Source organism: Poecilia reticulata, linkage group LG22 (assembly GCF_000633615.1).
Source record: "Poecilia reticulata strain Guanapo linkage group LG22, Guppy_female_1.0+MT, whole genome shotgun sequence".
Classification (NCBI taxonomy): Eukaryota; Metazoa; Chordata; class Actinopteri; order Cyprinodontiformes; family Poeciliidae; genus Poecilia; species Poecilia reticulata.
The window spans coordinates 5,312,308-5,325,677 of NC_024352.1; the positions used below are offsets into that span (position 1 = coordinate 5,312,308).

At 39.4% G+C, this 13,370-nt stretch overlaps 1 protein-coding gene across 1 annotated transcript; it reads right to left on the bottom strand.

Moving 5' to 3' along the window:
• Window positions 1-419: 419 nt before the first annotated feature.
• slc39a8 (solute carrier family 39 member 8) lies at window positions 420-13,319 on the bottom strand. Its single transcript, XM_008398845.2, has 8 exons — window positions 11,233-13,319; window positions 10,025-10,187; window positions 8,219-8,388; window positions 7,915-8,037; window positions 5,752-5,901; window positions 3,942-4,149; window positions 2,157-2,341; window positions 420-926 (listed from the first exon to the last, which is right to left on the bottom strand). Exons 1-8 carry the CDS (start codon window positions 11,455-11,457, stop codon window positions 780-782), a joined length of 1,371 nt encoding a protein of 456 aa, XP_008397067.1. The 5' UTR covers window positions 11,458-13,319; the 3' UTR covers window positions 420-779.
• Between the last annotated feature and the right edge of the window lie 51 nt (window positions 13,320-13,370).

Consider the following 13,370-nt stretch of genomic DNA (forward strand, 5'->3'; position numbering starts at 1 on the left):
ATCGCTTCACAAAAAAAAAACATCAGCACAGAAACTCCAAAGCACACAAAGAAGCAATATATATATATGTCATAGTACCCCCAAAAATTTAAAACTACTTTCACCCATGCATATATATATTAAAAGCTTAATAATTTTGTAGAGGCTGTTCTTCCTTTGATTAGAAGATATTGTTCATTTCAGTTCCATGATTTTTGTACTGAAGAGAGCGTATACTGTGTGCATAAACAATTCATCAACCATAGACATTATTTTATATAGAAAAGTATGTTTACGTACACTTTGATCATTTTCAAGAGTCCCAAAAAAATCAATATATTCAAAAATGTGCATAAGAATAAACAAAATATACCTTTGAAAGTTTGTGGGAGCAAGAAAACAAGACTCAAATAAACAGTAATGCACAAGTTGTTTCAGAATAGAGTTTAAAAAACTGTATGAAGCAAAGCTAAAAATCATCAGTTTTTATTCAATTGTATGCAACACACTTTAGGTGAATGGAAACCATTTCACATTTGAAGACTAAAAATAATTTATTGTTTCTTTAAGATAAATGTTCTTGATTTTTTTTTTACATGTTGATTGTATAAAAATTCCCTTCTTATGGAGAAAAAATTTCACTAGATTGATAGTCCAAAAAAAAAAGTATAAAAGCTCAACACACATTCAACACTTGGTTTAGTCTGTACATTCATTTTACGTTCACACTCAGTCCAACCTGTGTGTGAGCAGAAACAAACAAAAAAAAGGCACAGTGTGAGGATGTTTGTTTTCCTCTCCTATCCCAGGTTTATGTTCCCAGCAAACATGGTGATCAGCAGAATGATGGCGAAGCCGGTGAGCAGCCCGGCGTTCTGGATCAGAAAGAAGACGATCTTGCTTGAAGTTTTTTGTTGTTCCTTTGCTATACTGTCCATTTCTGGAAACTGCAATGGAGGAGAAACGTGAAATTATACTTATAACCGAATGATATTGGACAAAACAGCCAGTTGAAACCAAAAAGAAAACAAAAATGACACATACTGAAGTTATGGCAACTCAAACTACTCTAGTTTTGGGTCAGTTAGAATCACCAAAATTATTACCATCTGTTAAATGACAATAATGAGAAAGGATCTCCAGCAAACAATTGCAAGAAGCTTGTAGAAGGAAACCTAAGAGATTTAATCCAAGTCGTAAAGATCAAAGACAGCGCCAATGAATACTGAAAAAAAAATTGTGTAAATTTCTGATTTTGAAGACATTAATAAAAAAAGAAGGATCTGACATATTCTCTCACTATTGTGGCATTGAGCAAATAGAAATAATGTTGGCAATTCTGATTGAGCCACACCAAGAGATGTTTGGTCTGACTTAACCTCAGACTGAGAAAAAAAAGTGTTTGTGTCTTTTTATTAGGTGTATGTAAACTAATGGTTCAGCTGTAGAAAAACCTGTTAGGAGTTTTCTAATATCAACGAGCTTCCTGAAAAGATACGGTGTACAATGTAAGGAGCAGCTCCTTCACCTTTTTACCTCAAGTCAAAATGTCTTTTTTAGGCCTCTTTTCCACATCATGTGAGTGATTAATATTTATGAATCTGAAATCAAACCAAATGTGTCTCATCTTGCAAAAATTTCCAGAGATATCTTTTTACCTTCTTTTTGTTTTTTAATTCAGCTTGTCCTGTCAAAATTAAACATATTTTGCTTTGGAGGTCATTGTAGGTCTAGAATTTAGCCACTTGGGGGCGACATTACAAGCTTTAACCACTAGGTTTGATGTGTTTAGCTTAGTTTAACTTCATAAGATATTTATTTCTGCGGAATACCAAGTCTCTGGTTAATTATTTTTCTGTCTAACATTGACTATATTTTCTACTTAATACGACACCGGTCTCCACTGACCGCCAGAGGTGAAACAGCTATATCTTTAGCTTGCATATGCTGCACTGGTGACCCCAGCAAGTGCATCTGGGCTGAACTGATGAGCAGAGTGTGTTGCAAGAGCTTTCCCAGCTGAAACAGCTGGCAGAGTAATGCTAAAGAAAGCAATCAATTAAAACAAAACGCTCAGACGACACAAGTTTCATTCTCCTAAGTAGGAGTCAGTCGGTTGAAGTGCCGGACAACTTAAAACAAACGTTTAAAATCACAAGGTCAGATGGACAGCTCACCATGTCTGCTAGTGCAATATACAGGAACATTCCTCCCGCGATGGCAAAGATAGGATTCGGGGCAAAGCTGTTTCCAAGCAGGATGCCGAACACGAGGCCGACATAACAGGACATTGCCGACAGCAGGTTGAAGAAAACGGCCTGCGGGACGCTCATTCCAGCATTCAGCAGGATAACAAAGTCGCCTGCAGAGAAGGAAACACTGATTTAAAACCAGCTGCATCAAAAAAAAAAAAAAAAAGCTAAAGGAACAACTCTGCTTCTTCTGAACTCAAGCCATTGGCTAAATTCTACTGTAAAGAACTGAGGATGGTGTTCTACCCTGCAAATGTATTCACAACCCGTGAACTCTGACATTTCGTCACCAGTGATCTCGATTTACACAAGACAGTGACAAATGATACAAATATGAAGTCAGGTGACTGCATTCCTCCTTTCCAAGCCAATACTTCGTGGAGTCACTTTTTGTCGCACCTCGATCGACAGCTCTTCTTTGGTATGCCTCTTCTAACCTTACACATATAGGGAGAGAACGTTTTTCCAACTCAAGTAAAGTCAAATTGGATGGAGAGCAACTGTGAACACTGTTTTTCTGAGTCTGTTCTGGATTTTAACTGGGAAATTCTAGCACAGAAACCTTACTTTTATCCAAATTGATCCATTGTAGTTCTGGAGTGAAGGGTCGTTGTCTTAGGACAACGACCCTTGTTGTTGTCTTACGACAAGGGTCGTAAGAGGTGAATGGGGTTTAACAATACGTGTTTTCTGATCCCCTGTGACCAGTTTTCCCTATCCTTGCTGAAGAAAGCACCCCTACAGCCTCATGGTGCTACCACACTACACCTTGAACATGGGATGCGGTGGGTGATGTGTGGTTTCGGACTTCCGCCACACTGAGTGCAGTCCAGAAAGTTCAGTTGTAGGGTGCATTCACACCAGAACTGTTTATTCTGCTTTAATCAAACTCTAATCCGTATGCCTAGAAAGTCAGGGTCATTTGCAGAGATATCTACGTCTTCGATTGTAGATGCACAATCAAAATCCGATGTGGACCAGAAAAGCAAACTATGGTCCGCCTACAAACCTAGTAGGTTCCTGTTTGGTTGAAGTGAACTTGGACACAGTTCGAATGCATATGTGAACACCAAGCGGACCGGAGACCGCTCCAAAAGCAGGAAGAGGACTACAGCACAGGGCACTCTGGGTAAATATGAAGACAAACTTGCCAGCGGGAAAAATGGCTCGTGGCATTTTACCGACGACAAAACAGAAATCTTACGAACCCTAAAGATTTGACACCACTCTATTGTTGTTTAGATTTCATAAAGAAAGAAGTTGCACTCAGTGTTTTCTTCAGAGGATTTTGTGTCTTTTTCTTCAGTGGTTCTTGGTGCATCACCAGAACATCCGAGGGGGGTAAACATGTGTTTTTAGAGGGTTTGGTTTGTTGTGTGAGAAGCAAACAGCAGCAGCTGAAAATGTAACAAATGCTTTCATTTTGGTCCCCAATTGAACAGAGTCTACCGGATTATTTGACTACATCATCTTTCACTCATTGACATGTTGCATGGACCTTTTAGCCACCTCTCTTGCAGGGCCTGTCAGGTCGACTGAGCAACCACGACATGCGTTTTCAGATGACAGACTGAAGAGTCATCAGTTGGGTTTGAATGTGGGCGCACTAGATTCTGTTTTGGCGGAATAGAGTAATGAGTGGTAAAACCAAAGGCATCGCACACTGCCACATGACTGATCACAGTGTGACATTGGATCAGTGTCACTCACCCAGCTCATGGGGAAACTCCTCACAAACAATGGCGGTGGACGTGCTGAACCCCGCCAGAACGGACACGGTGAACGATGCGCCGATGACCAGACCGTCGATGAAGTTGTGCACAGCATCGCTCAGAGATATCATCCAGGCCACCGTCTTGATGCTGGTGATGCGCTTCCCGCGCAGCCAATGACACATCACTTCCGACACCTGGGCGTCCTGGAACGGCGACACGTGGGTTAAAAGGCATGCAGCCAGCGCCTGTGTTTGGTCATGTCAAAGCAAACATATGGAATCAATGACAAAGCTCAAACGCCAAAGTCCGCTTCAACCAGAAAATAAAGAAACAGTCAAAGAATGATTTCCAGGAGTCCTGGATCACTGCCTACTGCTGTTCCTCTAACTTGTTAGAGAGGGAAAAAAAAGAAAGAAAAAAAAAGATTGATTACTTGAATTGTCCTTACTGATTATTCTGCACTTAACAATTTGCAACAGATCTCTTTAATTAGAAAAATAATGGCTCGGGTGTTGCTAGCAGGAAGTCGGAGAATGCACAGACACAAACAGATTTCTTGGCATTTGCTTGAAGTCCCTCTGAAGAGACAAAAAGAAGCTTATACTGGCCATGGACCAACAAGGGCTCTTTGTGTAAAAGTCGGACAATGGGTCCCCTTTACCATGATGGGGGATCGGATTCCTCACAGCTTAGTTTTTCCTCCTTGATCATTTTCTTTCGTGTTTGTTTAGTTTTCACATACCTTTCAAACCAGAAGCAATGTGTTAACAGACAAATCACTGTAATTTATTAACCTTATTAATCTCTGACCTGCACTTATCTGTGGTAAAAGCTTCATAAATGTCTCCCTCTTAGATGTGGGCCAGTTCCTGATACGAGGAAAACCAAGGTTTCAAAGTGCACGTTTCAAACCCGCTAAAGTTTTCCATCCTGTCAATCCGACTACTTAAAGTCCCTGGCCATTGGAGATGAGAGTAGCGTGGCGGCGCCCCTACCCCACTTGTTTTTGAACTTGCTGGTCCCATAAACACACTGCTAAATCTTCTAGAAAGCCTTCCAGAAACACTTAAGACATCAGCCAAGATGAGGAAACAAAGGAGTCCCATCAACCAGTCTTTTTAAAGGTAACAAGTTGGGCTGAAACGATGAATCAGATTATTGGAATAATTGTCAAGTAATTTAGTAATTGATTAATCGCTAGCTGGTGTATACAGACTCAAAAAAAAAAAAAGAGACAGAAATGCTGAAAGAGCGACATACTCAGAGGGGTAAGCCAAAATTGCACAAAAAAAAATCCATTCAAATATCCCTATTAGACACCTTCTGCCATCCAATTATTAGTTGGGGAAAAAAAGAACAACATATTAGCTCTTCACTGTATTGATGCAAAGTCAAGCAGGAAGCACTGAGCTTTTCACATGGTTTTAAGTATCGTTTTAGCTGCAGACGTACTTTTTTTTTGCGTCATTTATGTATTTCAAAGGTTGTATAAAAAGGCTGAAGTGGTTAAATGAAAAATCTGCAGAATGTGGCACATTTTTAATCTGATTAATCAACAGAATAATCCATTAATTGTCAGAATAACCGATTGTCAGAACAAATCGATAGATTCATTGATTTCTACTATAATCGCTAGTTGTTGCCCTAGTAACAAGCCACAAATGGGATGTTATTTGAGCATCTTATGGCAGACTAAGAGTAATAATATTCCCCATTCAATTCCTAAACTTTAATCAATCCTGTTCACCTACAGAACAGTTTTATCACTGTTTTTCAGTAAAAACGACACGCGTTTCAGACGGAACCTGTTGGGGCTCGACGGCGGGACTGTTCTTATCCGTGGAAACGGTGGCGACGTTGGTCAAAACCACAGAGTCGCCTTTCACCCAAGCGTCTCCGTTCTGGACGCTGTTTTCCCGAGGCAGGTCTGCGGGAGTGAAGTGGCTGTGGCCGTGCTGAAAACACAGACGAAAAGCATCAGATGAGTTAATTAAAGAATCGGTAACAAAGAGAAAGCGGAACATTGATGTTTGTATAGGGAAACTAAAATAAAAGTAAAAAAAAAAAAGTCCTGTGTTTTGAAAAGCAAGGGGTGAAAGTGTCACTGAGGTTCCTCCTGCTCCATCTTCACTGTTTAATTGGGTCGAACAAACAGCCTAATCCCAGTGATTAAATCCTGTCAGGTGAGATAGTGGAACGTCTTCAGCAGCAGTTTCCTATCAAGCACATGGCACCTGCAGATAACAGTTCAGGAAAGCTAACTGTTTTTATAATCTTATCTCCGGAGGGAGCTAGCTACTCATAAGATAATGTGGAACTGAGCACGAGGCTGTTGTTGTCTAGGTTAATCTGACATGAGCAGAAAGACTTCGTCAGAGGTAAAAGTACAGACAACTTCACATCTGAGGTTCACACTGGCATCAAAGAAATAATAATAAAAAAAATGGATTACAAGGTTGAGGTCAAGCCAATTAATGTAGGTCAGTCTGACAGAGTTCACTGATCTTTAAAACTAATTAATCGGTGAGGATTTTTTTGGAGAAGGAAAGTTATAAAAGCGTCCAAAAAGACAAAAAAAAAATAAAAATAAAAAACACATTTTAACAGTAAAAAATGACTAATGTAAAATGACATTATGCTTTTTACATGGCAACAACCAAAATAAGTTTATATCAAAAAAACAGTCATAGCAAGACCATAAAAACGTGGGGAAAAAAATGATATTAAAGTTCAATAAGCCAGGCTTGGTTAGAGCTTTAAAAGATCAACATCACTGGCTTTACTGGATTGAAACATTTAAGTATTTTAAATTTCTCTCTTGAAATAATAACTCAAACACTATTTTTCACAATTCACCCTGAGTAGTAAACAGGATTAAGTGCTTTCAAAGGCATGGAGATGCAGTAACTGGCCTCAACTACTTCCAAAGAAGTTGGTGGGAAAGCTACAATTTCAAAACGACTAACATTTTCTGATGTATAACTCCTGAAGTTTACAGTAATTTTAATGAGATGCCAGAGAAAGTTCTAGGCCCTACGTAATAGCGCAGCACACCTTTTCCCCTACTTGTTGCTCGGTTACCCTAAAGCAGTTGCTAAATGTTGCAGGATGCTAGCAAATTTTCCCCTTTATGCTCACATGATGCCACTATAGTTCAGTGCTTAATGGAGTTGCTCTCATTGAAATAATTTACCTTTTCTGTTTTTGTGCCGTAAAGTAAAAATGTCCAACTGTGAGACAGTAGAAACCCTCTGTCATTTTCAGTTAAAGCCAAATTCTGTTTTTTCTCCTCAAACGGTTCTCCCTCCCACCCACAACTTTCTCCTTTAGATACTAAACTCAAACCTTAAAAGTTACTAATTTTGTCAATTATCAGTTTGCATAAGGAAAAATGAGTCTGATATTTAAGCCAAATCTTTCTAATCTAGCAAGCTCCCAAAGAAAAATCCAAAATCTAAGATGACGTAGCAAATCCAATGAGCAGTTCATAAGCTAGTTAGCATGATGCTGCATTTGCTATGTTTATGTCCTTTATACACCATAAAGTGGACACTCCAATGGAAATTTGTATTACTAAAAACTGTTGATTGAAAGGAAGCTACTCTACTAAGTGAGGAATACTAGCATGAGTCATTTGCTAACATGCTAATGCTAAACGCACAATTAAAAATAAAGATTTGGAGGAAAATTTGCTTCAAATGAATTATTAACTTTGAATAGAAGTGTATAGAATGCAGAGATAAATGTATTATCATCATCAGTGGCTTAAATGTAACCAGGTATGGCTTTGAGCTTGCTTAATATAAGTTTTATACAAATTTAAATCTTAAGCAAAATGTGCTATTATTTCTATATTGTAGTACAAAATAATTAAATGAAGTAAAACACTATACACTGTGGGCTTGTTTAGGAACAGAGTATCACTTATAAAAGAGAGAGTGAACAAATTCACTTTCTACACAGCTCACCTCAAGGCCAATCCCGAGGAACATTTTCAGTATTTTTTCCACAAAAAATAAAAGGTAAAATCCTCCAAATATGCCAACTGCCTTTGCCACGTAGTTATCTACTTTAGGATCAAAGCCCAGAGCCTGTGAAGGAAAAACAAAACAGAGCTTTTTAGTGGTTGAGAAACCAGGTGTTCTCGACTTGATTATTTGTTATTCGACTCTATTACAAAAGCAACAAAAATCTACTTAAATTTTGAATTTTTTGACCCAATAAAAAAGTAAAAAAAACAAAACAAAATGGCACCTCCAAATCTTTACTGACCTCTGGTATGAGCTGAAGCACAGCATTGGAAAAGAGAGTCCCGATGGCCAGGCCTATAAAGTAAGTCAACACTTGGGGGAAATAAGGCTTCTTGGTGAAGGGGATCAGCAGCAGACCAAGAAGGGACGCCAGGTTGATGATGGTAACAGCCAGAAATCCATAACCCCACACTGTCACAACGTTGAACAAAACATTGGAATTTAGCAAACAATTATTGAATTTATTTGATAAAACAACATCTGATAGGGATGCTTAATGAAGGCCAAGTTGCTCTATTTTGTCTTTTTGAGCATCTGACATTGGTTATTTTCTTTCTGTTTCAAAATGTTGACAGTCTGTGGTTAGCAAAGCGCTAATTGCTAATATCAGATGCAAAAGGTGGCTTAAAAACACCATGTCATGTGAGTAACAGAACAAGCATAGCAAGGCTGCAACCACAACGCCTTCACCAAGCAAACAGGAAGCTGGAGAAAACCCCCAGTAGTTCCTACAGAAATGACTCAACTCGCGGCTGGAAGAGTCATTTACAACTCCACTCCTACAGAGACAACAGTTTTCAGACATCAAGGATAAATTTGTAGACTGAACTTGTCACAGTTGGCTCTTTTATTTGAAAGGAAATCTGAAAAGGTTAATGAACGCAGTTTTATTTGGAGAGGGTAAATTCTTTTCAAGCCAGTAGAGGAAAGTCGGGGACGAGCCATATCTGTGTCAGCGGCTCAGAGGGGGAACCGGGTTGGCAGGTCAGTGGCTCCATGAGTCAGGCTGCGGCGGCGCTTACTGCTGGAATCACGCCACAATCAATGACGGACGTTAATAGAGACAGAACGCAGTGGGATGACGGACGCCGTCATGAGACGTCAAAACTAATAATAAGACTCAAGAAGAAGAATTTTTTTTTTAAGTGATATAAATTTAAGTTAGATAACTTAGCTCTGAATAAACTGGTAACTCTCTCCCCAAAAGGTGGTTGAATACAAACCCATGTGATATTTTTACTTGAAGTTTGTTGGTTGTTTAATGACAAAGTGTTGAAAAGTTCAAGRTGGTATAAATGCATCTGTTTCACCAAGAGGGACAAAATAATACAAACACTAATAATGACAGTCTGCCGGCAATTTGGCCAGACTTTAGAAAGGGCTTACAAGGGCGGTAACCCAGGGAGTCAAGTTTTGAGGGGCACCCCCAATTTTTTTTGTTTGTTTTTTGTGCTGCATATTAAACTCTTTTTTTTCTTTTATCTAAACAACACTCAAATATAAAAATTATAAAGTTGCAGCACATCTTTCTGGACCAACCTGGAGCTATCTGCTAGATATTTTTAACCAAGCATCCATCCATCAACTTGTACCTGCTAATTTGTCGACCTACCTGTTAACGTTCTGTAATTTACATGAGTGAAATATATATTTTAATTTTTGGGGAGGGATTGGGCACCAACACTGGCTCCACCCCAGGGGCCTTTTTTCCCTCTAAATCCGGCCCTGACAGGTGGGACAGGAAATTAGGGCAGATTTCCAACAACCTGTTGCAGAACAAATATGTAACTATGACTAATATAATTTCTGACTCTGACCTTTTTATAGAACTAGAGTTGAGATCATGTAGGAAAAATGCTACTTGTGATGCATTCTGCCTGACCCTCCCATTTTCATTTACACAAAGAAAAACCTCAGTAACCTTTAAAAAGGGATCCGAGTCACTGTGGCTGAAAATGTTGCCACATTTCTAATTTAAGGCAATAAACCGCCTATCTAATCTTGCCTTATTAAGAAGTCCAACAGGTGTTGAAACGCAGCAGCTCACCGGAGTAGTCGACAGAGGGCACAGTTATCGGGTTGACGTAGGGGCAGGAGGGCAGCAGCACCTGGGTCAACACGGCGGGACAGATCCGCCCCAGGTGTCCCACGGTCAGCTCAGTGACGTTACCGAAGCCAAAGTGGGACAAAATCTGCTCCGCTGAGGGACACTGAGGGGCACACAGAGGATATTAGATTCATTTCTTCCATGCTTCTGGTGTTTTGCTGTTTGGAGAGTTTCTCTTTCCACCTGGATGCTCCGATTGACATTATATTGCACCATAAAGTTTAATTGTTATTACACATAGACATGGACAGAGTTTAAAAATAGTCTCTGAAGATGCGTAGGTTTCATAAACATTTTTCTTTTACAACTTTAGCTGTTTTGGGGGAAAACAAAAAAAAAACATTAAAAAAGTTGTGTATTTTGGGCTGTTTTCATTTTTTACCATCTTTAAAATCATAACTTTACTATAGAACTGAGATCAGCGGTTTGTGATGGTCAATATTTCAACATAATGTTCTTTCCTTATTGTGCTCTCTATTTGTTTAAGCTCAACAATTCATCAAGCTCCTTAATAATAATAATTAAAGGGGCAGTATTATGTGTTTTCCAGGCATGTAGCGCCATTTTATAGCACAATCAAATAACTGCAACCTTCAGTTGGTATAAAACTATATATCAAATATGAGATAAAAGAAATTTTACTTTGTAATTTAATGCCTTGAAATTGGGCCTCTGTCTCTTTAAGAGACTCCTGCTCTTTCTGAAACTRCATCTTCAGAAAGTCATCACAACATGGCTCCTCTATTAACCCTTAAGCAATGGTTTTTTTTTTTTGGTTTTTTTTTAAACCAGCGTTGCACTGAGAAGTAGCTCCTAAAATGAGGTCAGCAGATGCAAAGTTCCACAGATGATTGCTAATTGCTGCTGGCTAGTCTGAAGGAGCTGAGTGAGGGAGTCAGGCTGCTATGTGAGGCAAAAGCTTGGAAACTTTGAAACTGCAGGGGAGCTGCGTCTCGAGGGTGGAGCTAAGTCCATCCAGCTGTAAAGCTGCCATAGGAGAATAATTAATCATATTCACAAGGAAAATAAAAATGGGAACATGTGAAATGTTCCCTGACAACCATAAATAAATGTATTTCTACAAATAAAAGAAAAGAAAATTAATGAAAAAGACTCAAAACTGTTCACAAAAGTGAAGGAATACACACCTCTTTGCTTTCCAGCGGATTTCCTTCACTTATTGATTCAGACCTTCTGGCTGAGATCAACAGCAGCATATCTTCGAGCTTCTCTGTCGTAATTGATTTATTCTCACCATAAAAGTGTAAAATATTCTCCAGAAATTCCTGTCCATTCCGCCCAGCCACCTCAACGCCGTGGGTGACCGCACTCAACGCCAGAGCGCACGCGGTGAGCCACTTCACATCAAACATCTCAACTCTTTTTGTTTTTCCGGAGTGCAATTTCTCCCGAGAATAAAACCCACTACAACAGCCGCCGCGAGAGCATTTAAATCAGCCCCGTAAAAATCACGACGTCCGTGGAGTTTGAGCCATAAAGTTTTGCTGAGATTTTCCCCCCTCCTCTCTCGTGATGACTTTATTTCGACGGGCTCCTCGTGCGGTTTGAGCAGCTCGGTAGGATGAGTCCCTGCTCTCTGAGGTGGATGAGGTTCAAAGATCCAACCAGAAATAACGGGGGGAGGCGGGGTGAGGTGACCGAGCGAAAGTGGCCGCGCGCGCGCGCGCACGCACGCTCTTTTCCACGCTTCATTTAAATCCCGACTCAATCAACAACAACGCGCTCACGCCAAACAGTGAGGAAAGTAGAGTAAGACATTCAACAGGTTCTGTTGGAAAATGTGTGACGTGACAAAACTGAGGGAGCGCGCGCGGGATGTATGACTCGCTGTACGTCTTTAGTTGATAATATCTTCGTGTAGACAGTGACATATAAACATAGTAAACGTAAAGAACACTAAGTGGTGTCGCCCCCTTGTGGCAACACATGGTTAACTAACTAACTAGATATATAAGGGGTGTTCAAAAGTGCGGCTCAGGGGCCCATTTGTGGCCTCCTGACAGATTTTTTGTATCCCGGGATTGGATATGAAGAGTCATTCAAACTTGGCCTTGCCAGCACAGAACATTGATACAGACAGAAACTTTCTTTTTGTAATTAAGGACAAAATTATTACCAATTAAAATTGTTTTACAATGGAAAATGTAAGAAAGTATTTGTTGTTTTCTTTCATAGTAAATAGGGCCACATCTGTCCAATTACTTAAGAGTTAAAAGCAGGATAGGTAAATTTGGCTAAATCTGTTCTTATGGTTGAGAATAGAATAAATTCTTCTGGGGGGGGTTTCCCCAACTAAGTAGAGTCAAAAATAATTAAACCACATATCTTTCTCTTTTTGTGCAGAACCCAAACGTGCAGTTGTGCATTTAGTCAACCTTATTTGTATAGCTCATTTCAGCACCTAGGCTGAAGTGAGCTTTATTAAGTGCTCTATTAAAACATTTGCAATTTTATCAGAATCAAATGAAGCCATATTTTATAGAAGTCAGATAACATATCAAGTTGCTTCGACTCTTTGGTTTTGTGGCCATGACTTAATGCATCGTAATGGATGGAGCCTTGCAGGTGTGCATCACTAGATGTCCAATCCAGCATCGATACTTCTGCACCATAAAAACACAATTCAGTTACCAATTAAAAATGCAATAAATGTTACAAATGCCATCATCAAGAAAACATACTGAATTATGAATCAAAGGCAGCTCTAAGCAACTGGAGTTTTAGCCTTAATAAAAAGGAACTCATTGTTTTGGCTGTTTTCTGGAAGTTTGTTCCAGACTAAATAAATTGAGGTTTGAGGTTTTATCAAGATAAAATGTAAAAAAAATAAATAAATAAAAAAAAGCTGAAAATGTTACAGCATTCAGAGTTAGAGATCAGTTAAAGTCACGTGTTTGTCACTCCTTCACCGCTATCTGTGACATGTTTACCTTCCTGACCGACTGAAGCCACTTTGCCGTCAAGCTGGGAAGGGGTATGCAAAAATCTAAAAATAAATAAATAAATAGTCCTTACAGGAACTGATTAAAAGTGTGCTCTACCATAATGACAAATATAATGAATCGGTTATTAGCAGCTTGAAGAGAATGAGTGCATCATGTGTGAATCAGTCCGTCCCAGCGATGCCCTCCTACCGGGTCACACTGTTTGAGCAACACAATGTCAACACCAGGCCTCAACTACATTTTAAAGTATCTTGCGGCGGTTGCTAAAGCAGCAACTGAGGACGAGTTCAAAAAGTCAAATTCACTTTAAAACTGACCGA

Coding starts and splice junctions, on each gene's coding strand:
- slc39a8 (XM_008398845.2), bottom strand. CDS start 11,457: ATGTTTGATGTGAAGTGGCTCACCGCGTGCGCTCTGGCGTTGAGTGCG. Junction 8,038..8,218: donor TGCTTCAGCTCATACCAGAG/GTCAGTAAAGAT, acceptor TTTCCTTCACAG/GCTCTGGGCTTTGATCCTAA. Junction 927..2,156: donor ATATTGCACTAGCAGACATG/GTGAGCTGTCCA, acceptor CCTCCATTGCAG/TTTCCAGAAATGGACAGTAT.